The sequence below is a fragment of the Xenopus tropicalis genome, chromosome 6 (assembly GCF_000004195.4).
Source record: "Xenopus tropicalis strain Nigerian chromosome 6, UCB_Xtro_10.0, whole genome shotgun sequence".
In the NCBI taxonomy this organism is placed as follows: Eukaryota; Metazoa; Chordata; class Amphibia; order Anura; family Pipidae; genus Xenopus; species Xenopus tropicalis.
The window spans coordinates 138,294,255-138,317,839 of NC_030682.2; the positions used below are offsets into that span (position 1 = coordinate 138,294,255).

The window sequence follows — 23,585 nt, forward strand, 5'->3', positions numbered from 1 at the left end:
CATTTATATACACTTGGCAAATTTGTGCCTGGGCAGTAACCTATGGCAACCGATTAAATCTTTACTTTTACTGTTCAATCGGCAGCTGCCAGAAAATAAAAAACATTCATTTATTGGTTGCTATAGGCTACTGCCTATGTGCAAATTCACCCAATATTTGTATGCTCAGTATGCCAAGGTGCTGTAACTCATAGCAACCAGTTTCATTTGTGTGTTTTTATAGGGGATATTCATCTTCGCACAATAGTCTGCATTTGAACAGCTCCTTTCAGAAAAAAACATTTTTCTAAATCATCTTTATTATATTAAATATTCAGTTTTGAAGATACACACCATAAAAGCTGTGCCCCACCGATGCTTAAACTGAGTGGAGGTCATTAATTAACAGTGGGCATATTTGCCTGTGGGCAGTAACCCATGGCAACAAAGCAAATTGTTGCATTCATTGTTCTACCTTCAGCTGGCCGAACAAAGCCAATCACTGACTGATTGCTATGGGATACTTTCATGGGCAAATCTGCCCAGTGTTGACAAATAAGCCCCTCTTTGTTCCCTCCACAGGCAGGGGATCTCTGACCCAACTGACTGTATGACATGCAGGGAACCCAATATAGAAGTTCAAAACAAAATCGGTACTGCTCATGCCTTTCCTCTCCCGCTTCATTTTCATATCTTTGATATGACTGGCTGGTAATGGAGTTTCAGGGCTCTGGCACACGGGGAGATTAGTCGCCCGTGACAAAACTCCAGGTTTTCGGGAAATCGCGCCGCCGCGTGTGCCATCCCGCCGGCAACTTACATGTTCGCCGGTGGGATGGCAGGTCATGGCAACTCGGCGAGATTAGTCGCCCGAGACAAGGGAGATTTGTCGCGGGCGACTAATCTCCCCGTGTGCCAGAGCCCTTAGCATCGGTGGGGCACAGTTTATATAGTGTAAATCTTCAAAACTAAATAATTCAAACAATAAAGATGACTTACAAAAAGGTTTTCTTTTTTATTGACAGGGACTGATTCAATTCTGTTTATTGTCTGAAGGTGAATATCTCCTTTAATGTTTTCTTTTTTTATGTCGTGCATGACGAATCCTGGCAAACCCTACACCATGGGGGGAGCTGGTTGACATTCTGACAAACTGTAATGTCCCTAGCAGTCTCTGGTCTTTTTTTTTTTTATAAAAAAGACAAAAGCAAGTTCAAGTGATGTTCTCACATCTTTAATCCAGTGTCGGTACTGATTTACACCGAATGTTTTTTTCATCCAAAGTCCATAAATGTAGCCAGATATCCCTTTCAAAACCCATTCATCAGACCTGCAAATACAAACAAAAAACACAGTTAAAAAAAAAAAAAGCCAACAGAAATAAGAAGTTAGAATTTTTTTTCTTTTTAGATTGCGTATACCATTTAATCTAATTTATACATTTAGGGGGAGAGTTGCTAGGAAAAGAGGCCTGGGGCTGTGACAAGATGAGACTTTTTACGCCGTTATTTTACGTAAGTTCCAGTGGAAGAAAAAAACGTGTAAAACAATTACGCCGATTTTACACCGTTTTTTACATGGCGAAGCCTGTGTGGTGAATTTTCTCGCTGTTTTTTTACACAGCATAATAAATCTGCCCACAAGTGTAGGCATGTTCAATCCATATTAATATTGATATTGCGCCGCTCTACTAATGAAAAGAAATTTGTCTAGAACTGAATGTTCTTTGCTTACCAGGACATCCTTGAAATAAAGCAGCCAAAAAACTGCTGGGCTAAAGAGTGTGCCAAATATCTCCTGGTCACTGGTGTCTGATCAATAATCATGGAGCTGTGCAAAAGGTTTGTGCTACGGAAACAAAGAGAAGGGACAAAAAAAAAAAAAAAAATTAAAAAAAAAAAAAGAAGTGATTAAGACTATTAATGCCTCTGCTATGATTCTGTTCCCAAGGATAACGTGTGTGAAATAAATGAGGGAAGATAATCTTTGCAATTAGTCTCTATGGGTGGCCTAGAAGCCCCTAAAGTGTGTTAAGGCCCCACAGCCTGACCATTTGGGGCAGTAATTCATTATACAGTCTGCTCTTTCCATAGAACAATGGCTCTGTGGTGCTACCCACCCCTAGAGGGATCCAATACAGTAGAACTGGGGGCCAACCCTGAAGGCCAACGATGGTGGCCATTATGTATCTGCAATTATATTATAGGCTTAGGGGGTAGGTGCAAAATTTTGAACTAAGCACAATAAATGTGAAAACATCTGCCCTAGAATGGCAGACTGCAGCTAACTCATTTAGGCACTTATCATCTCGCCCTACAAGCCGACCCACAGCTGCAATCTTGGCAGCCAAAACATTGAACTGGGCATGCCCTAGAATTATATGCCTAAGCATAATAGAATTGCAAATGCCTATTTAACTAAAGGAACACCTGTTTGGGAAGAACATTTTGTAACCATATTTTTTTTAGTGGTATCTATTGTCTCCCCACTTAACCAGGGCCTTTTTTTAAAGCCACATGTTTAAAAATAAATGCAAAATACACTGAGGAAACAAACTGTGCCCTCATCAACCATAAATATACAGTATACCCTCCTTGTTCAATAATTAGGGCTTGTGTTTTACATAGATTTTGCTTAAAAATGTAAGTTATTTCTTAAGTGAAACAGGGCAAACACAGAATCTGAAGTTAAGGTGCCCATACACGGACAGATCCGAGCGGATCTTCACCCGATATCCCCACCTATGGGTGGGCGATATCGGGGAGCGTTTAGGTAAAAAAAAAAAATTATATCGTTTGGCCCCAGGGCCGAATTATGTTGGCGGCAATGGGGCAGTTGGTTTGAGGATTGCATGAACGAGCCAATGATGTCCCCAATCCGACTGAATTTTCTAACCTGGCCGATCGATATCTGGCCAATTTTAGGCCAGATGTCAGTCAGGCAGGCCCCTCGTTTCTGCCCCTACACGGGCCGATAAGCTGCCAAATCAGTCCAAGGGACCCATATCGGCAGCTACTATCGGCCTGTGTATGGGGACCTTTACTCCATGTTTGGTCCTTGCATGGTAGATTACCAATATACAACACCCTTCCTTCACCCTATGCTATGACTAAGGTTGCCACCTTTGTCTACAGGCTTTGGGAAGTAGAGCAGACAAGGGAAATGCAACAGAGAGGCAGAGTTGTGACATTGCAGGGGCGGAGTTGTGATGTTTTGTGAGGCAGATTAGGCAAGTAGGCAGATTTTGCACTGGTAATCCAATGCTCTCCCTTGCAAGAACCAAAAATGGAGTAACTTCAGTATGTTCAGTACAAGCCCTGTTCATTGAACTCATGTTGAACTAAAGGGAGCATATTACCCCTTTCAAGGCAAAATAAATGGGAGTTAAACATTTTAACATAGTTATAAATATTTGCAATAAAACATAAATAATACCACAACAATATTACCGCCACATATTTATAAACATATTCCGAAGCACCTGGTTTATTTTGCTTTAAATACTGAAATAAAAAGTATATGTATAGCAAGAAGCAAGTGTAGGTGTAAGGTAGGAGAATATTTCATACTAACCTGAAAATACTCATGGATGCATAAGAAGCCACTTCAATATAAGCTTCATCAACAAAAACAGTTTTAAAGCAGGAATACGGATACCGGCAGGTCAGTATTTCTTCATAGAACTCGAACACTTCGTGGAGGTAGGCGGTAGTGTGCTTCAACAGCGGTAACAATTGAGGTAAACAAAAATGGGTCACCTGGATGGAATGAATAATTACTCAAATTAAGAAAAATTGTTAGAAAATATTAACCCCCTACCACTTAGTAGGCAAAAATATTCTCTGGAACACTAAAGTGATACTGAGTATCACACATATATGCATTCCATTAGATCTAATCAATGACCTTACAAGTGTATTACTTTACTGATATATGAAACATAATGCTTACAACTAAATACTTCAAATCCTGATCATGCATTAAAGGGGTTGTTCATCTTCAATGAAAGTTGCAATTGGTCTTCATTTAACATATAGGTGAACCACCCCTTGAAGATTCCCCTGTCTATGTCTACGGCAACCTTCATTTTCTGCTTTTGCTGCGGACTACTAGCCACTAGCTCTATGCCAGCCTTGTAGCTGTCTGCACCAAACTTTTGCTGTCTGTCATCTACTTTAAACATGCACTTGTTTGTCTGCTTGACAGCTTTGAGATTCTTGTGGTGTTTTTATATTTGAAAGCACACATGTGAATGTATGAAAAAAGCAGTGGTGCCTGCTCAATAGGACTAGTATTCTGGAGAAATGCTGGAGAGCTGCTGAACAAAAAGCTAACTAAATCAAAAACTGGATATAAAAAATAAAGAACATTTGGGGGGGGGGGGGGGTTCCACCTTGCTCACTCATTTAAAATCACCAGAAAGCCTCTCTTTCCATGTGCAGAATCTGTGCCAAAGTCAGTTATTTTGTTGGATTTTGCTTGTTTTTGAAATCAGTTATTTGAGTTAGCTCTAATACACCTCAGAGGAAAGGGAGCCCCCTAAAAGATATATTAAAGGAGAAGGAAAGGCTAAGTCACTTGGGGGTGCCAAAATGTTAGGCACCCCCAAGTGACTTAGATCGCTTACCTTGTACCCTGGGCTGATGCCCCTGTTAGGAGAAAAAAGCACCAGCCCAGGGTACCTGTAGCGATGCGCTTCCTCCTTCCTTTTTCTTCTGCCGGCGAAATCCGTGGGCCGGCGCATGCGCAGTAGAGTTAAAAAAAGCCGACTTTCTTGTTTAAGTTCGACTTTTCACTCTACTGCGCATGCGCACGCAAGCGAATAGGAAGTAGGAAGCGCTCGCTGCTACCCCGGGCTGGTGCTGTTCTCTCCGTACAGGGGCAACAGCCCGGGGTAAAAGGTAAGCTATCTAAGTCACTTGGGGGTGCCTAACATTTTGGCACCCCCAAGTGACTTAGCCTTTCCTTCTCCTTTAAACCTAACTGCCAATCACAATCAGACTCCAGACAGCATAATGAGACAGATGCTAAGAGAGGAAGTGTGAAGAGTAACAGAAACAGTAGAACATTCTAATTTATTATATTTAGAAAGTTTCTTAAATCAGTATGATGAAGTTCGTATTAAATGTTCATTTTTGTTATAGTTCCCCTTTAACAATTGCACGCTATCTCTAATCACTTCAAATGGGTGAGGGGCTGGAAGGCAGCATGATAAAACTGTTGGGCATTGTTGTGCAAATTAAAGCTACAAAGCCTGGTCTCTGCAGGAAAAATGTATTGGCATATATATATATATTATATATATGTGTGTGTGTGTGTGTGTGTGTGCGTAGGCATTAAAGTCAAACAGAGTGTGGGCATCTTACCTCATGCATGTACGGATCAACAAGAACCTCAAATGGCCCAACAGCAAGAGAGATATTAGGGGCAGCAGTTGGAATGGTTAGTGTATAACGAAAGGTCTTCTTTCTCATGTCATGGGTATACTCTACTTCTACTAAATCTCCATTGGAAACAGCCACCATGGATGCATCCACGGTAAACTCCAGCTTCCACGTGCACAGCTCTGAATAAGAATCCACACAAGGGAACCAAAACCTGCAATAAAGGGAAGGTGGGAAAAAAATTAATCGCAATACAGATAATCCCTGATAAATATGAAGAACAAGTCACAATCCTACTTGAAATGTCTCTTAAAAAGGACATTAGTTAAGTAGTTTTACCTGGAGGAATTCTGGTATCCATAGGAAAACAAATGAGCCCCTCGTTCTGCCATGCTGCCTTCCACATTAGGCACAACAAAATGGAGTCCACCTTTTGGCTGATCCAAAGAGAATTCAATGTATACCTTTAGGCTCTTTAACTCTGCAGATATCACAGAAAAGTAGATTTAGGAGCAATACCCTCAGACAGTAAAGCTAACACACTAATATATCCCGATTAAATCATATTTGTCTCATTGATTAACTCCAGCAGTTCAACCTTTCACAATAGCTTTTACTGAGCTAAAAGAAGGATACAGAGAGTTGCAGTCAGTTGAACAAGCATGGCAGTGCACTCACTGTTAGATTTTAAGAAAAAATTATAAGAACTGGACCCCCTTAAAAAAAATCGTTGAACAGTCAGTGTCCCTCGCTTCCCCCCCGATCCATGCGCACAGGTAGGAGAGGGGCTGGGGAGGGGGTGATTTATTTGCAACTATAGAGGAAGCAGAATTGCAGTCCAGGCTCCTATCCCCCAAGCCCTCCCCACGGATGCTGAGTCGCTTCCTTTATAGTTCTACCAGTGATCTGTAGTCCATTATGATAACATACCATCTACTTGTTTCCACAATTCGGATGGAACTTTAATGCAGAGTTCTCCATTCCCAGCATCGGGATCTACTGCAGTTACTGCAGCTGCATATGTATTGGAAAAATAATTAAGGTTCCTCCTATAATAATAGAGAGAGAGCAAAACAAAATAATCGTTAACACATATTAAGATCATTAACTGTAAAGAAGAAAATTACATACAGAGGCAGATTATAAAATCTTCTGCAAATGCCAAAAAGCACCGCTAACAAGCCCTGTTCTGCCTGCCAATAAGCAGTATAAAGGAGAACTAAAGCTTAACAAAGAAGTAGGGTAGAAATGTCTTATGTTCTAGGGTTCTGTACCAGCCCAAGGTCCTTTTGCACAGAATATCTGGGCCCCTGAAGATGCCCCAGTAGCTCCCCATTTTTTTTTCAGCAGATGCACAGCACATAGTCTGGGCTGCTGTCACTTACTAACCAGGGGAAGGGGCACGCTCAGTAATACACTCATGTATGTGCATAATGAAGGCTTAACCTCTAGCAAAAGCAGCAATGGTACCAACCACCACCAGGATTTAATTCCAGGAGCAGATACGGTACAGGTACAGCCTTACAATTCAGAGCCTTATATTTCAACTTGCAGGCAGTCTGTCTGGATTAAGTTGGAGCTCATTAATCTGGAGATATTGAAACATGGGTTAATTTAATGAAAGGGCGATATATGGGTCACTGATCCCTTTTTGGGCAGCCACTGTTTCCTTACCAATACTGTCGGCATAGCCCTATCCTAATAAGATCTCAGTATAAATTAAGTCTGCCTTCTGTGATTACTTTGTAATAATCTTGGCTTTCTGCATACAATCAGTGAAGACAACAGATGCAAGAAATATAGTGAAAAGAGATGTAGTAAAATAGCAGGTTCTGACAAATGCCAGAGGGGCTGCTGTAAAGTGCCACAGACAGTCACTATTTATTGGGCTGGGGGGGGGCTATTTGGGCCTCTGTGTACTTGGAATGTCAGGGCCTGTATTGACTCCCAGTTCAGACCTGGTGACCTTCTTTAATTACTTTAATTACTGCTTGTATGGGAACATGAGAGAATTCCACACCTTATACAAACAGGCTTTATGATTGCAAATTGGTTTAATAAAATGTACCACATCCTGCCATCACTCTATCAGCGCCTTGGCTGAACATTAATCAGTGCCTATATTAATGTGGCCACATCTGGCTGGGGGTTCAGTCCCTTAGGAGGGACCCTTGAAGGTTCTTTGCTTGGCCAAAATATGTAGCAAGAAAGAGCATAAACAGGCCAATGCCACGGGAGATGAGTACACTGCTAGTATACAGGCACACACAAGTGCACTGTTGGAGCCTGGGCTGCTTAGGGAGGGTTCTGGCAATGTGTTTGCTACTTTCAATGTTGCTATAGAATACCCAGCTTGAGTCAGACCTATTATGGTAAATCTGTTATGAAACCAAGGGGACTGGAGTCACTCCAGGCAAAGTCAAAAGCAGAATTATAAATTAGTTCTCAGAAAACTATCGACTGCCGTCCAGCAAGCACAATTTTATAGGCTGGTAAATAGAATATTGGCCTGAAATCAGCACATTTGGAATAAAATACCATATGCTCTGCTAGACAGCAACCCCAATTGCTCTTCTATGGAAATCGGCATTAATGGGCGGGGCTGCATCATTCTTTTGCTGTTCCTATAAACAAAAGCCGCTTGATAATAATAACACCAGAAAGTTTTCTTTATTACAGAAGTATCGGTATCTCAATCTATTTGACAAGATTAAAGCTGGCCATACACGTACCAATAAGGTTTCATACGATTTGCCGACCGTGTGTGGGCTCAGGATTATCGTCCTGATAATTTTCGTACCATGGAGATCGGTTGCTTAGTCAATCAGCCAGGTTAGAAAATTTCAGTGGGATAATGATACACAATACATGTGCAGATTGCATCTGACTTTATCCTACAGCTTCTGTCCGAATGTTAGTTTTTTAGTTAGATATTTAAACGTACAACCAATATCCGAACGTTCGTCGGAAGAAGACTAAAATCTTAACATGTATGGCCAGCTTTAGATATATAAAGACTCAATGGTGAAAGGCCAATGAACAGCCAAACTGACAGCCTGCCTAATTTATATCTGGGAGGGAACTGCTGATGGATTTGTATAGGCCCTTATTATGATTTGATATTCAGCCTTGGGGCTAAATTGTCAAATCACTCATATTACCCACCCCAGGGTGACAGGCTGCTCTTGAAGGCTATCAGTTACACAGCACACAGTTCTCATTTATATTATATATACATATATACACACACACACACACACACACACACAGTAGAACAAATACATATAGTCAGTGTGTGTGTGTGTGTGTGTGTAAATAAAAGGTGCTCAATGAACAGTAAGCACCCACTAAAATTCTTGTGTTAATGCGTTTATAAAGTTTGCAATGGAAATAAATTCTGGTTAACTGCTTTTCCGCTATTCTGTGCTGCCCCCTTGTGGTTCAGATAATTATTGTCGCATGTATGAATGTATGACGCTCATATAATGCAACACAATAAAAGACAGAGAGCATTGGCTCAGATTAACCAAATATGGAAGCGTTTATAAATATACCTTTAAATCTGTAACATAGGTGTGGGTGCTGTGTCCCTAGCTAGGACTGACACATATACAATACAAAATTAAAAACAGACGCAAACTGCAAGTAATAAAGTTGTCATTCAAAGAATCAATAGTTTCTCTATTTTTAATTTCATTTTACTAACTTGCTATTACTTCAGATTGATATAACCAAGTACAGGATCAGTTTTTAAATTAGTACTTGTTGTATGTTTCTTGTTTATGTATGTAAGACTGTATGTTCAATGTATACAGCCATTTATTGTACAGTGCTGCAGACTATGTTGGCACTTTATAAATATGCGGCGATGATAAAATATATATATAGTACAGCTGCACATTGGTGCTTAGTACTTACTGGGAGAAGAATCTAAACCAGGGATCTCCAAACTTTACTACTCATGAGCCTGGTTCAGATGTAAAAAAAAAAAAAAATCTTTTGGGATGCCAAATAAGGGCTGTTATTGGCTATTTGGTAGCCCCATGTGGACTGGAAGCCTACAGGAGACTCTGCTTGGAGTAAAACTGTGTCTCTGGGCTTTCAAAACTTGTCTCCAAACCAGAAATGTAAAAATGGCACCTACTTTTTGGCCACTGGGAGCAACATCAAAGGGGAAGGTGAGCTGGCACATTTGCACCTGGGCAGTAATCCATAGCAACTAATCAGATATTTGCTTTCAATACTCTACCTGCAGCAGGATGAAAGCGGCTAATCACTGGTTGCTATAGGTTACTGCCCGGGTGCAAATTTGCCCAGCTGTTATAAACCACCACCACAGTCTCTTCTAATACACACTATAATTGAGGTTACAAAGACAGTACAGCAGACATTAAGAATACACACGCAAGCACTGCCTTAGTATCTCAGTATGGAGTGGTCCTGGGAAACTCACTGTTTGGACTCATGGTGGCAGATTTCCAGGGTTGGGTCATTGTATATGAAAGCAGCTTCCAGGTCGTTCACCCGCACTCTGTATATTCGGCACTGCTTGCTGTTCAGCTTGATCCTGTTCAGGCTGGTTACCATGGGGCATATGGTTAGTTCCACATAGCCCTGGGATGTGCAAAGGAACATGTTAGAATGAAATGGATTATGAGAGAGAAATAAATCATTTTAAACCAAAATCAGATCATAAGGCTAGTGTCATATAATGACTATTCTTATGAAAAACATGTTCTGCTGCTTTCCACCCCCACAGAATGCACTGACCTACACAGCATCCACCTATCAGTGCACAGCGCAACATGAAAAATACACCCAAATTATAGATTTTTGAAAGGTAGCAGAATGGTGTTTACTGCGTGTTCATCTATGGAAAAGGAGTTTTAGACCTAATCCTTATGAGCATGAAATCAGTAGCAGCGCAATAAGAAAGGCAGTGACTAAACGCTGTGTAGCGGCTCCCTGCAGGGGCAGCGGGAGGATGAGGCTACAGCTAAACAGCACATTGGCCGCTGCTGGGATATTCCTGCCATTGAATGAAACAGGGCAGCTGTATGTGCCGGGGAGGGCTGGCGTGCCATGGATAAGGTACTCCTGCATGTACTTACTATCACGCACTTTCTCTGGAAGTTGACGTTGTTGATGCAGACTACCTGGTGGGTCGTAAATGATAAGAGAAAGAGAAGCGGTTACTTTATATCTGCTGGTAGAGCCGGGCGTGTTCCTCTTCAGCCTAAATGTGGCACAAGGAAATCTGCACAATAAGCAAAATATAATAAAGCAGAGACAGCACGCTCTACCCGGAATATGCCACACACGTGTTCCCCATACACGGGGAGGCACGGGCACGAGCGGGCACGGGCACAGGCACACGGGGGGGGGGCACAGCCACAGGCACACGGGGGGGGGGGGGCACAGCCACAAACACACGGGGGGTGCACAGGCACAGACACACGGGGGGGGCACAGACACACACACACGGGGGGGGCACAGGCACAGACACACGGGGGGGGCACAGGCACAGACACACGGGGGGGGGCACAGGCACAGACACACGGGGGGGGGCACAGGCACAGACACACGGGGGGGGGCACAGGCACAGACACACGGGGGGGGCACAGGCACAGACACACGGGGGGGGCACAGGCACAGACACACGGGGGGGGCACAGGCACAGACACACGGGGGGCACAGGCACAGACACACGGGGGGCACAGGCACAGACACACGGGGGGCACAGGTACAGACACACAGGGGGGCACAGGTACAGACACACAGGGGGGCACAGGTACAGACACACAGGGGGGCACAGGTACAGACACACAGGGGGGCACAGGCACAGACACACAGGGGGGCACAGGCACAGACACACAGGGGGGCACAGACACAGACACACAGGGGGGCACAGGCACAGACACACAGGGGGGCACAGGCACAGACACACAGGGGGGCACAGGCACAGACACACAGGGGGGCACAGGTACAGACACACAGGGGGGCACAGACACAGACACACAGGGGGGCACAGACACAGACACACAGGGGGGCACAGACACAGACACACAGGGGGGCACAGGTACAGACACACAGGGGGGCACAGGCACAGACACACAGGGGGGCACAGGCACAGACACACAGGGGGGCACAGACACACAGGGGGGCACAGGCACAGACACACAGGGGGGCACAGGCACAGACACACAGGGGGGCACAGGCACAGACACACAGGGGGGCACAGGTACAGACACACAGGGGGGCACAGGCACAGACACACAGGGGGGCACAGGCACAGACACACAGGGGGGCACAGGTACAGACACACAGGGGGGCACAGGTACAGACACACAGGGGGGCACAGGTCACTGCTAGAGGAAGATTTATAATAAGAGGGTGAGACTCAGATGCCCCCCCCGCAGGTATGTAAGTATCACACAATAACACAAGACAGCACATACTGACAGGCACAATAAAATGACCATAAAGGAGAATACTTATAATTTGTAATGTCGGGGGCTCTCAAAGCCCTTGTCCCCTTTCTTCCTATTCATTGTGCGGGTTTGAGCAGTCCTGCCTCACACAGCTGCCAGCCGATTCCCGGCTTATGTGAGCACTCGCTTCATGCCTCCGAGCCCCGGCCCGGCTGCCCCACAGTTGCTATGGTAACGGGAGAAGCGCTGCGGCGATCAAATTCCTCTCCCGCGCTCCATCAAAGTCCCGGCATGTACCTCATCCCCAGCACTTCCGCCTTCCGGCGCCTCAGCTTCAACTCCCGGGTTCTGCACCGGAAATGACGCTGCATGCTGGAGTGTGAGTAGCCATCTTTATTGTGGGCAATGCTGCACAAATCGGATTTGTAACGTCGTGGTGTATGTTCAGAGAAGTTCAAAGCTTTTTAAAAATACTTTTTTTGTGCAATGAAAGGGTTCTAAACAGCTTTCCCAGGTATAGTAAACATTTTCAGTAGTTTAAAAGTTATTAGAAAACACAGGTATAGGAACTGTTATCCAGAATGCTCGGGACCTGGGGCTTTCCGGATAAGGGATCTTTCCGTAATTTGGATCTCCATAACTTAAGTATATTAAAAAATAATTTAATAATAGTTTAAGTTTAATAGATCAAGTACAGGTACTGTTTTATTATTACAGAGAAAAGGGAATCATTTAACCATTAAATAAACCCAATAGGGCTGTTCTGCCCCCAATAAGGGGTAATTATATCTTAGTTGGGATCAAGTACAGGTACTGTTTTATTATTACAGAGAAAAGGGAATCATTTAACCATTAAATAAACCCAATAGGGCTGTTCTGCCCCCAATAAGGGGTAATTATATCTTAGTTGGGATCAAGTACAGGTACTGTTTTATTATTACAGAGAAAAGGGAATCATTTAACCATTAAATAAACCCAATAGGGCTGTTCTGCCCCCAATAAGGGGTAATTATATCTTAGTTGGGATCAAGTACAGGTACTGTTTTATTATTACAGAGAAAAGGGAATCATTTAACCATGAAATAAACCCAATAGGACTGTTCTGCCCCCAATAAGGGGTAATTATATCTTAGTTGGGATCAAGTACAGGTACTGTTTTATTATTACAGAGAAAAGGGAATCATTTAACCATGAAATAAACCCAATAGGGCTGTTCTGCCCCCAATAAGGGGTAATTATATCTTAGTTGGGATCAAGTACAGGTACTGTTTTATTATTACAGAGAAAAGGGAATCATTTAACCATTAAATAAACCCAATAGGACTGTTCTGCCCCAATAAGGGGTAATTATATCTTAGTTGGGATCAAGTACAGGTACTGTTTTATTATTACAGAGAAAAGGGAATCATTTAACCATTAAATAAACCCAATAGGGCTGTTCTGCCCCCAATAAGGGGTAATTATATCTTAGTTGGGATCAAGTACAGGTACTGTTTTATTATTACAGAGAAAAGGGAATCATTTAACCATTAAATAAACCCAATAGGGCTGTTCTGCCCCCAATAAGGGGTAATTATATCTTAGTTGGGATCAAGTACAGGTACTGTTTTATTATTACAGAGAAAAAGTAAATCATTTTTAAAAATTAGAATTATTTGTTTATAATGGAGTCTATGGGAGATGGCCTTTCCATAATTCAGAACTCTCCGGATAACGGGTTTCCGGATAATGGATGGTGCACGTAGCGCAGCAATTTTTGACCATGCCCATTTTTGTAACCACACCCCCTAAATACCACTACCATTTGACTAAATTTGGCAGGTTATTAAAAGTTTGAACATATTTCTGGGGGTTTTGGGGTCTTGTTTTATGTGTTATTACAGTTTTGCTGAAAAAGGTGAAATTGCCCTTTAAGCTGCAAGTCTCAGTTCCCCCAAGAGTTCTGTTTAGCTTATTGGTTACAATTGTATCTCAGTGCTGGGGGGGCTTTTTACCTTTTTGGGCTCTATGCCAAAAGCCCACTTATTTAATTAAATGTAAATAAACTGTCAAAAGAGGGACTGTTCCGCAAAAATTGGAACAGTTGGGAGGTATGTTACAGTAATGCTGCACTACTGAGTCCTCTATCAAAAGAAACACAGAATTTCTTGTCTCTTTTTTTGTAAACATGATGTTCCAGTGTCTGACTTCCTCTCTCAGAAACATCCTTAATTCCCGGGGCCAGAGTCTGCACAGTTCTCTCCCCTCTCCTGCTCCCCCCTCCCTTAGGAATGTGTTATTGTACAGCGCTGCGGAATATGTTGGCGCTTTATAAATAAATGTTAATAATAATGATAATGTGTGATCTGAGCTATAACAGCTAGAGACTGCAGGCAGGAAGCTACTTAAAATGGCAGCTGCTATCTTAAGCAAACAGAGAAAGCTTCTAAAGCTGTTTACTTGGGTATGGTAATGTTTTCAGCAGAATAAATATAGCGTTCTAGGTGGCACTAATGTGGCGAATCTATTGGTAGTAACATGCCAAAATGACTTTCCTTCTACTTTAAGAAGGAAACTGGAGTAACAATATGCCCCAAGAAGCAGACACCTTTCTGGCTCAGCTGAAATATGCACAACTCCAACACTGGATAACAGATCCGGGTAACAAAAAAATGACAGACCTCCCTCTCACTCCCTTTGAGGAATTATGTTCACAAACAACTCCTAAACATCTGATCTCTATAACAAATAAGCTACTTGCTACTAACAGAAATATTACCTTACATACATTTACAAAGAAATGGGAGAAAGAATTACAAACTCTATACAGACGACCAATGGGCAAATTGATTTTATCTTACAAATTTTCTATAGTATGTAAAGCCCAAGAGACAAATTATAAGGTAATTACGAGATGGTATAAATGTCCTCATAGGATACACAAAATTTATCCTGCTGTTACGGACCAGTGTTGGAGGTGAGGGGTTGAAGTGGGGACCCCCTTACATTTTTGGTGGTCATGTCATTTATTGACTCCATTCTGGGAACAAATATTCAACGTGAAAACCTCTTGCACTGGCCTAGATTTGAAACCAGACCCCTCAATAGGCATTTTACTGTTTAGGGGCTGCTAGGACAGTGATACCCTGCCATTGGAGATCCATCTCCCCCCTGACTATAACTAAGTGGGTCAAAGAGATGGGGAATGTTAAGCGAATGGAGGAGCTGATCAGCAGTGTTCAAGGGACACAAGACAAATTTGTAAAGACGCGGTCACCCTGGGAGATATTCCTGGAAACATATAGAGGTTAATAAACAAGAACGGACTAGGAGCTTTATTTTCTTTTCTGTTTCTCTAGTGCAGGGGTGAGCAAACTACGTCCCGCGGGCCACATCCGGCCCCTTGGCCTTTTTAATCCGGCCCGCCGACGACGCCAATTCTCATCACGCAAGACTTGGTGTCATTGGCGGGACGGAATTAAAGAGACGAAGGGGGCTCAACGCTGGCCTGGCCCTGGCCGGCCCGGGGGTGAGTAAATGTGGCCCGTGAGCCAAAAAGTTTGCCCACCCCTGTTACAGTGTCAGAAGTTTTTATTAAAATAATGTTTGCAATAGGAGATATCACTGCAGAAGTATAATTATGTAAAGTATGTGGCCACTGTAAATGCGTCAGGTGGATTGAAATAGATTGATATTGAAATTTCTGTCCTCCATCCTGTTGAAACTACCTTAAATAAGCTTGACTTAAGGTGGCCATACACGTTAAGATCCGCTCGTTTGGCGAGGTCGCCCGATATCCCCACTTAGGGGTGGGTGATATGGGGCAAATTTAGGCTAATTCGAATTATAATGATGGCAATGGGTGCAGTCAGTTCGGGGACTGCATCAACGAGCCGATGCAGTTCCCGATCCGACTAAAGGTGGCCATACACGCACCGATATTATCGTACGAAACCTCGTTTCGTACGATAATCGGTGCGTGTATGGCATGTCAGCGAGCCGACCGATATCGCAGGAAGCTGCTGAAATCGGTCGGCTCGCCGATCGGCCAAGTTAGAAAATTTTGATCGGGCGCCATAGAAGGCGCCTGACCAAAATTCTCCCTTCAGAGCTGAATCGGCAGAAGGAGGTAGAAATCCTATTGTTTCTACCTCCTTACCTGCCGATTCAGCCCTGAATGGTGTGTGGCGGATCTGACGATGTTTCGTGCGACCGACGGTCGTACGAAACATCGTGAGATCGCCACGTGTATGGCCAGCTTAACCCTTTAAGTGCCAGCCGAATTCGTCATTTCGGTTCCCCCCAGTGCCAGACGTTTTTTAAGCATTTTGTACTCATTCACTTTAACAATGTTTTTTGGTAGGAAAACCTCCATGAAACTAGGGAAATTATATATCGTTTTTTTCGTCACTAATTGGGCTTCGACATACATATCAAATTTTATAACTTTTCTGGAGATATGATGTGTATTTTGGGTGAAATATGTAAAAAAAAAAAAAAATTATGAAAAATTTCTGTATATTTTGAGGTTTTTTTCCATAGAAAAGTTAATTTTACACACTTTTTTTTGTCGTTTGTAAAAGCCCTGATACTCCCAAGTCCAACGATACCAAATATGTGGTGGTACCCCACAGTTCCTGTCCAGAAGTAACCCCCAAACTAAAGCAATACTTAGTACAATATCACACCAGAACAAAGCGGAAAAGCGCTTGTAACAGTTGATGCAGCATAACTTATATGTAAATCTAAAATATCCCCTCATGTTCGGTATCTTTAGAAACTACAGACCTTCAGGTTTCTAGGTGCAATGTAGTTTTCTCTCAAAAGCCAAATACTTTTTGTCAGTGCATTGTGCAATTTGGAGCTTTTTTTGACATTTTTTTTTTTTTCTAAAACGTAAACTTGGACGCATGATCAAATGTGGATTTGACAAAAAAAAATCTCATAAAAATTTTCTAACAAAGGCAAATTTGAAAGACAAACTTCTCCTGAATAAAATGATGCCCCATATGTATGGGTGCACATAAAGACATGGGCACCAAACACTCCAAAGCAGGGGCAATGCCATAAAGGCAATTACAGCTAAAAATTTGGGGGCTGCGCTCTATGTGCACTACCTGCAGTTTTTCAGTGTTAACCCCCCCTACCTGTGAAATAACCCCCACAAACTATATATTTCTGAAAAGTGCACACCTTCAGCTATTCAGAGACACCACTCTTCTCTTTCTACATGGAAAATTGTGGATGCAGTCCCTTGCAGAAGTCAGCGCTTTGGTCAGAAATCAAGGAAAAAAACAGATACAAACCTAGATTTCTCCCCAAAATCTCCATGGCAACTACCAAAAACTTACTAAACATCAATCTGCAAGTTCCCCTGAATAAAACGATACCCCATATGTATGGGTGCACATAAAGACGTGGCCACCAAATGCCCCCAAACAGGGGCAATGCATAAGGGCAATTTCAGTTGAAATTTTGGGGGCTGCGCTCTATGTGCACTACCTGCAGTTTTTCAGTGTTAACCCCCCCTACCTGTGAGATAACCCCCACAATCTATATATTTACGAAAAGTGCACACCTTCAGCTATTCAGAGACACCACTCTTCTCTTTCTACATGGAAAATTGTGGCCGCAGTCCCTTGCAGAAGTCAGCGCTTTGGTCAGAAATCAAGGAAAAACCAGATACAAACCTAGATTTCTCCCCAAAATCCCCATGGCAACTACCGAAATCTTACTAACCATCAATCTGCAAGTTCCCCTGAATAAAACGATACCCCATATGTATGGGTGCACATAAAGACGTGGCCACCAAATGCCCCAAAACAGGGGCAATGCATAAGGGCAATTTCAGTTGAAATTTTGGGGGCTGCGCTCTATGTGCACTACCTGCAGTTTTTCAGTGTTAACCCCCCCTACCTGTGAAATAACCCCCAAAATCTATATATTTACGAAAAGTGCACACCTTCAGCTATTCAGAGACACCACTCTTCTCTTTCTACATGGAAAATTGTGGCTGCAGTCCCTTGCAGAAGTCAGCGCTTTGGTCAGAAATCAAGGAAAAACCAGATACAAACCTAGATTTTGGTCAGAAATCAAGGAAAAACCAGATAAAAAACCTAGATTTCTCCCCAAAATCTCCATGGCAACTACCAAAAACTTACTAAACCTCAATTTGCAAGTTCCCCTGAATAAAACGATACCCCATATGTATGGGTGCACATAAAGACGTGGCCACCAAATGCCCCAAAACAGGGGCAATGCATAAGGGCAATTACAGCTAAAATTTTGGGGGCTGCGCTCTATGTGCACTACCTGCAGTTTTTCAGTGTTAACCCCCCCTACCTGTGAGATAACCCCCACAATCTATATATTTACGAAAAGTGCACACCTTCAGCTATTCAGAGACACCACTCTTCTCTTTCTACATGGAAAATTGTGGCCGCAGTCCCTTGCAGAAGTCAGCGCTTTGGTCAGAAATCAAGGAAAAACCAGATACAAACCTAGATTTCTCCCCAAAATCCCCATGGCAACTACCGAAATCTTACTAACCATCAATCTGCAAGTTCCCCTGAATAAAACGATACCCCATATGTATGGGTGCACATAAAGACGTGGCCACCAAATGCCCCAAAACAGGGGCAATGCATAAGGGCAATTTCAGTTGAAATTTTGGGGGCTGCGCTCTATGTGCACTACCTGCAGTTTTTCAGTGTTAACCCCCCCTACCTGTGAAATAACCCCCAAAATCTATATATTTACGAAAAGTGCACACCTTCAGCTATTCAGAGACACCACTCTTCTCTTTCTACATGGAAAATTGTGGCTGCAGTCCCTTGCAGAAGTCAGCGCTTTGGTCAGAAATCAAGGAAAAACCAGATACAAACCTAGATTTTGGTCAGAAATCAAGGAAAAACCAGATAAAAAACCTAGATTTCTCCCCAAAATCTCCATGGCAACTACCAAAAACTTACTAAACCTCAATTTGCAAGTTCCCCTGAATAAAACGATACCCCATATGTATGGGTGCACATAAAGACGTGGCCACCAAATGCCCCAAAACAGGGGCAATGCATAAGGGCAATTTCAGTTGAAATTTTGGGGGCTGCGCTCTATGTGCTCTACCTGCAGTTTTTCAGTGTTAACCCCCCCTACCTGTGAGATAACCCCCACAATCTATATATTTACAAAAAGTGCACACCTTCAGCTATTCAGAGACGCCACTCTTCTCTTTCTACATGGAAAATTGTGGCCGCAGTCCCTTGCAGAAGTCAGCGCTTTGGTCAGAAATCAAGGAAAAACCAGATACAAACCTAGATTTCTCCCCAAAATCTCCATGGCAACTACCAAAATCTTACTAACCATCAATCTGCAAGTTCCCCTGAGTAAAACGATACCCCATATGTATGGGAGCACATAAAGACGTGGCCACCAAATGCCCCAAAACAGGGGCAATGCATAAGGGCAATTTCAGTTGAAATTTTGGGGGCTACGCTCTATGTGCACTACCTGCAGTTTTTCAGTGTTAACCCCCCCTACCTGTGAAATAACCCCCAAAATCTATATATTTACGAAAAGTGCACACCTTCAGCTATTCAGAGACACCACTCTTCTCTTTCTACATGGAAAATTGTGGCCGCAGTCCCTTGCAGAAGTCAGCGCTTTGGTCAGAAATCAAGGAAAAACCAGATACAAACCTAGATTTCTCCCCAAAATCTCCATGGCAACTACCAAAAACTTACTAAACATCAATCTGCAAGTTCCCCTGAATAAAACGATACCCCATATGTATGGGTGCACATAAAGACGTGGCCACCAAATGCCCCCAAACAGGGGCAATGCATAAGGGGGGGCTGTGCTCTATGTGATCTACCTGCAGTTATATAGTCTAAACACCCCCATACCTGTGAAATAACCCCCGCAAACTATATATTTCCAAAAAGTGCACACCTTCAGCTATTCAGAGACACCACTCTTCTCTTTCTACATGGAAAATTGTGGCCGCAGTCCCTTGCAGAAGTCAGCGCTTTGGTCAGAAATCAAGGAAAAACCAGATACAAACCTAGATTTCTCCCCAAAATCTCCATGGCAACTACCAAAAACTTACTAAACATCAATCTGCAAGTTCCCCTGAATAAAACGATACCCCATATGTATGGGTGCACATAAAGACGTGGCCACCAAATGCCCCCAAACAGGGGCAATGCATAAGGGGGGGCTGTGCTCTATGTGCTCTACCTGCAGTTATATAGTCTAAACACCCCCATACCTGTGAAATAACCCCCGCAAACTATATATTTCCAAAAAGTGCACACCTTCAGCTATTCAGAGACACCACTCTTCTCTTTCTACATGAAAAATTGTGGCCCCAGTCCCTTGCAGAAGTCAGCGCTTTGGTCAGAAATCAAGGAAAAACCAGATACAAACCTAGATTTCTCCCCAAAATCTCCATGGCAACTACCAAAAACTTACTAAACATCAATCTGCAAGTTCCCCTGAATAAAACGATACCCCATATGTATGGGTGCACATAAAGACGTGGCCACCAAACAGGGGCAATGCATAAGGGGGGGCTGTGCTCTATGTGCTCTACCTGCAGTTATATAGTCTAAACACCCCCATACCTGTGAAATAACCCCCGCAAACTATATATTTACAAAAAGTGCACACCTTCAGCTATTCAGAGACACCACTCTTCTCTTTCTACATGACAAATTGTGGCCGCAGTCCCTTGCAGAAGTCAGCGCTTTGGTCAGAAATCAAGGAAAAACCAGATACAAACCTAGATTTTGGTCAGAAATCAAGGAAAAACCAGATAAAAAACCTAGATTTCTCCCCAAAATCTCCATGGCAACTACCAAAAACTTACTAACCATCAATCTGCAAGTTCCCCTGAATAAAACGATACCCCATATGTATGGGTGCACATAAAGACGTGGCCACCAAATGCCCCCAAACAGGGGCAATACATAAGGGGGGGCTGTGCTCTATGTGCTCTACCTGCAGTTATATAGTCTAAACACCCCCATACCTGTGAAATAACCCCCGCAAACTATATATTTACAAAAAGTGCACACCTTCAGCTATTCAGAGACACCACTCTTCTCTTTCTACATGACAAATTGTGGCCGCAGTCCCTTGCAGTAGTCAGCGCTTTGGTCAGAAATCAAGGAAAAACCAGATACAAACCTATATTTCTCCCCAAAATCTCCATGGCAACTACTAAAAACTTACTAAACATCAATCTGCAAGTTCCCCTGAATAAAACGATACCCCATATGTATGGGTGCACATAAAGACGTGGCCACCAAATGCCCCAAAACAGGGGCAATGCATAAGGGCAATTTCAGTTGAAATTTTGGGGGCTGCGCTCTATGTGCACTACCTGCAGTTTTTCAGTGTTAACCCCCCCTACCTGTGGAATAACCCCCACAATCTATATATTTACGAAAAGTGCACACCTTCAGCTATTCAGAGACACCACTCTTCTCTTTCTACATGGAAAATTGTGGCTGCAGTCCCTTGCAGAAGTCAGCGCTTTGGTCAGAAATCAAGGAAAAACCAGATACAAACCTAGATTTTGGTCAGAAATCAAGGAAAAACCAGATAAAAAACCTAGATTTCTCCCCAAAATCTCCATGGCAACTACCAAAAACTTACTAACCATCAATCTGCAAGTTCCCCTGAATAAAACGATACCCCATATGTATGGGAGCACATAAAGACGTGGCCACCAAATGCCCCAAAACAGGGGCAATGCATAAGGGCAATTTCAGTTGAAATTTTGGGGGCTGCGCTCTATGTGCACTACCTGCAGTTTTTCAGTGTTAACCCCCCCTACCTGTGAGATAACCCCCACAATCTATATATTTACGAAAAGTGCACACCTTCAGCTATTCAGAGACACCACTCTTCTCTTTCTACATGGAAAATTGTGGCCGCAGTCCCTTGCAGAAGTCAGCGCTTTGGTCAGAAATCAAGGAAAAACCAGATACAAACCTAGATTTCTCCCCAAAATCTCCATGGCAACTACCAAAAACTTACTAACCATCAATCTGCAAGTTCCCCTGAATAAAACAATACCCCATATGTAGGGGTGCACATAAAGACGTGGCCACCAAATGCCCCAAAACAGGGGCAATGTATAAGGGCAATTTCAGTTGAAATTTTGGGGGCTGCGCTCTATGTGCACTACCTGCAGCTTTTCAGTGTTAACCCCCCCTACCTGTGAGATAACCCCCACAATCAATATATTTACGAAAAGTGCACACCTTCTGCTATTCAGAGACACCACTCTTCTCTTTCTACATGGAAAATTGTGGCTGCAGTCCATCGCAGAAGTCAGCGCTTTGGTCAGAAATCAAGGAAAAACCAGATACAAACCTAGATTTTGGTCAGAAATCAAGGAAGAACCAGATAAAAACCTAGATTTCTCCCCAAAATCTCCATGGCAACTACCAAAAACTTACTAAACCTCAATTTGCAAGTTCCCCTGAATAAAACGATACCCCATATGTATGGGTGCACATAAAGACGTGGCCACCAAATGCCCCCAAACAGGGGCAATGCATAAGGGGGGTATGTGCTCTATGTGCTCTACCTGCAGTTATTTAGTCTAAACACCCCCATACCTGTGAAATAACCCCCGCAAACTATATATTTACGAAAAGTGCACACCTTCAGCTATTCAGAGACACCACTCTTCTCTTTCTACATGGAAAATTGTGGCCGCAGTCCCTTGCAGAAGTCAGCGCTTTGGTCAGAAATCAAGGAAAAACCAGATACAAACCTAGATTTCTCTCCAAAATTTCCATGGCAACTACCAAAAACTTACTAAACATCAATCTGCAAGTTCCCCTGAATAAAACGATACCTATGTCTGGTTGCACATAAGTACATGGCCGCCAAACCTGAAAATGCATAATATTGGGGCTGCACTCTATGCACCCCTTTTTTTTTTGCCTGCACCCGAATGAATGGAATACGCTCGGGTGCAGGCACATGTAGCCGATATACGCATGAAAACGCGTGAGAATGCAAAGTCTCGCGTTTTCATGCGTATATCGGCTACATGTGCCTGCACCCGAGCGTATTCCATTCATTCGGGTGCAGGCACAAGTAGCAGGCGTAGGGCTGAATTTTCGGCAAGCGTTTTTCCACTTGCTGAAAAAAATCAGCCCTACGCCATGTGTGGCATCAGCCTAACCCTTGGCAATAGAAACTACCAGAACAATCTTAGCCTTTCTAGAACAACTGAAATCAAATGAAGTTAAAATGGAATAAAACCACTAAAAGCAATCAAAGAACAATAATTGCAATGAAATCGGTGGTCAGAGCCCTGGATCCACCAATGTCACTGCAAAAGCAACCTTTTTGGGGGCACTAAACACACAATAAAGAACAATGCAAAGATAAAACACCATAAAATCAGTAAAATCCAATAAAACCACCTAAACCAACAGAAGAACAATAATTGCAATGAAATTGGTGGTCAGAGCCCTGGATCCACCAACGTCACTGCAAATTCAGCACCCAATAGCAATAAAAAAAGTTACAGTGCAATAGAATAATAAAAAACAGAAATCAATTATGAAAATGCCAAAAAAACACTAAAATGCAACCAAATAAATCAGATAATTATAGAGCAAGATCAGAAATAAAGTTTTAGTAAAAAAAAAGACTGCCAAAGAAAGCAAAGAAAGAAAGAAAAGAAAAGAAAGATAGAAAAAAAAAAAAAAAAAAAAAAAAAAGTGTAAGTGTAAGTGTGTGTGTGAGTGTCTGTGTGTGCTTGGGAAAGTTGTAAATAAGTGTGTAT

At 42.8% G+C, this 23,585-nt stretch overlaps 1 protein-coding gene and 1 long non-coding RNA gene across 3 annotated transcripts in view; one reads left to right on the forward strand and one right to left on the reverse strand.

Moving 5' to 3' along the window:
• taf2 (TATA-box binding protein associated factor 2) overlaps positions 1 to 12,164 on the reverse strand; it is a 55,038-nt gene extending 42,874 nt beyond the window's left edge. For both annotated transcript variants that reach the window (XM_018095172.2, XM_012965181.3), the window contains exons 1-9: positions 11,862 to 12,164; positions 10,475 to 10,529; positions 9,817 to 9,977; positions 6,294 to 6,412; positions 5,703 to 5,844; positions 5,346 to 5,577; positions 3,553 to 3,737; positions 1,714 to 1,827; positions 1,210 to 1,309 (exon numbers count right to left, since the gene is read on the reverse strand). In XM_018095172.2, coding sequence (XP_017950661.1) covers positions 1,210 to 1,309; positions 1,714 to 1,827; positions 3,553 to 3,737; positions 5,346 to 5,577; positions 5,703 to 5,844; positions 6,294 to 6,412; positions 9,817 to 9,977; positions 10,475 to 10,529; positions 11,862 to 11,914 — 1,161 coding nt within the window. In that variant the 5' untranslated portion in view covers positions 11,915 to 12,164. The remainder of the gene's footprint in view (positions 1 to 1,209; positions 1,310 to 1,713; positions 1,828 to 3,552; positions 3,738 to 5,345; positions 5,578 to 5,702; positions 5,845 to 6,293; positions 6,413 to 9,816; positions 9,978 to 10,474; positions 10,530 to 11,861) is intronic.
• A 47-nt stretch (positions 12,165 to 12,211) lies between these two features.
• Positions 12,212 to 23,585, forward strand: part of LOC116411527 — a 31,068-nt gene continuing 19,694 nt past the window's right edge. Inside the window, exon 1 of the long non-coding RNA XR_004223166.1 lies at positions 12,212 to 12,308. This is a non-coding gene — a long non-coding RNA (uncharacterized LOC116411527). The remainder of the gene's footprint in view (positions 12,309 to 23,585) is intronic.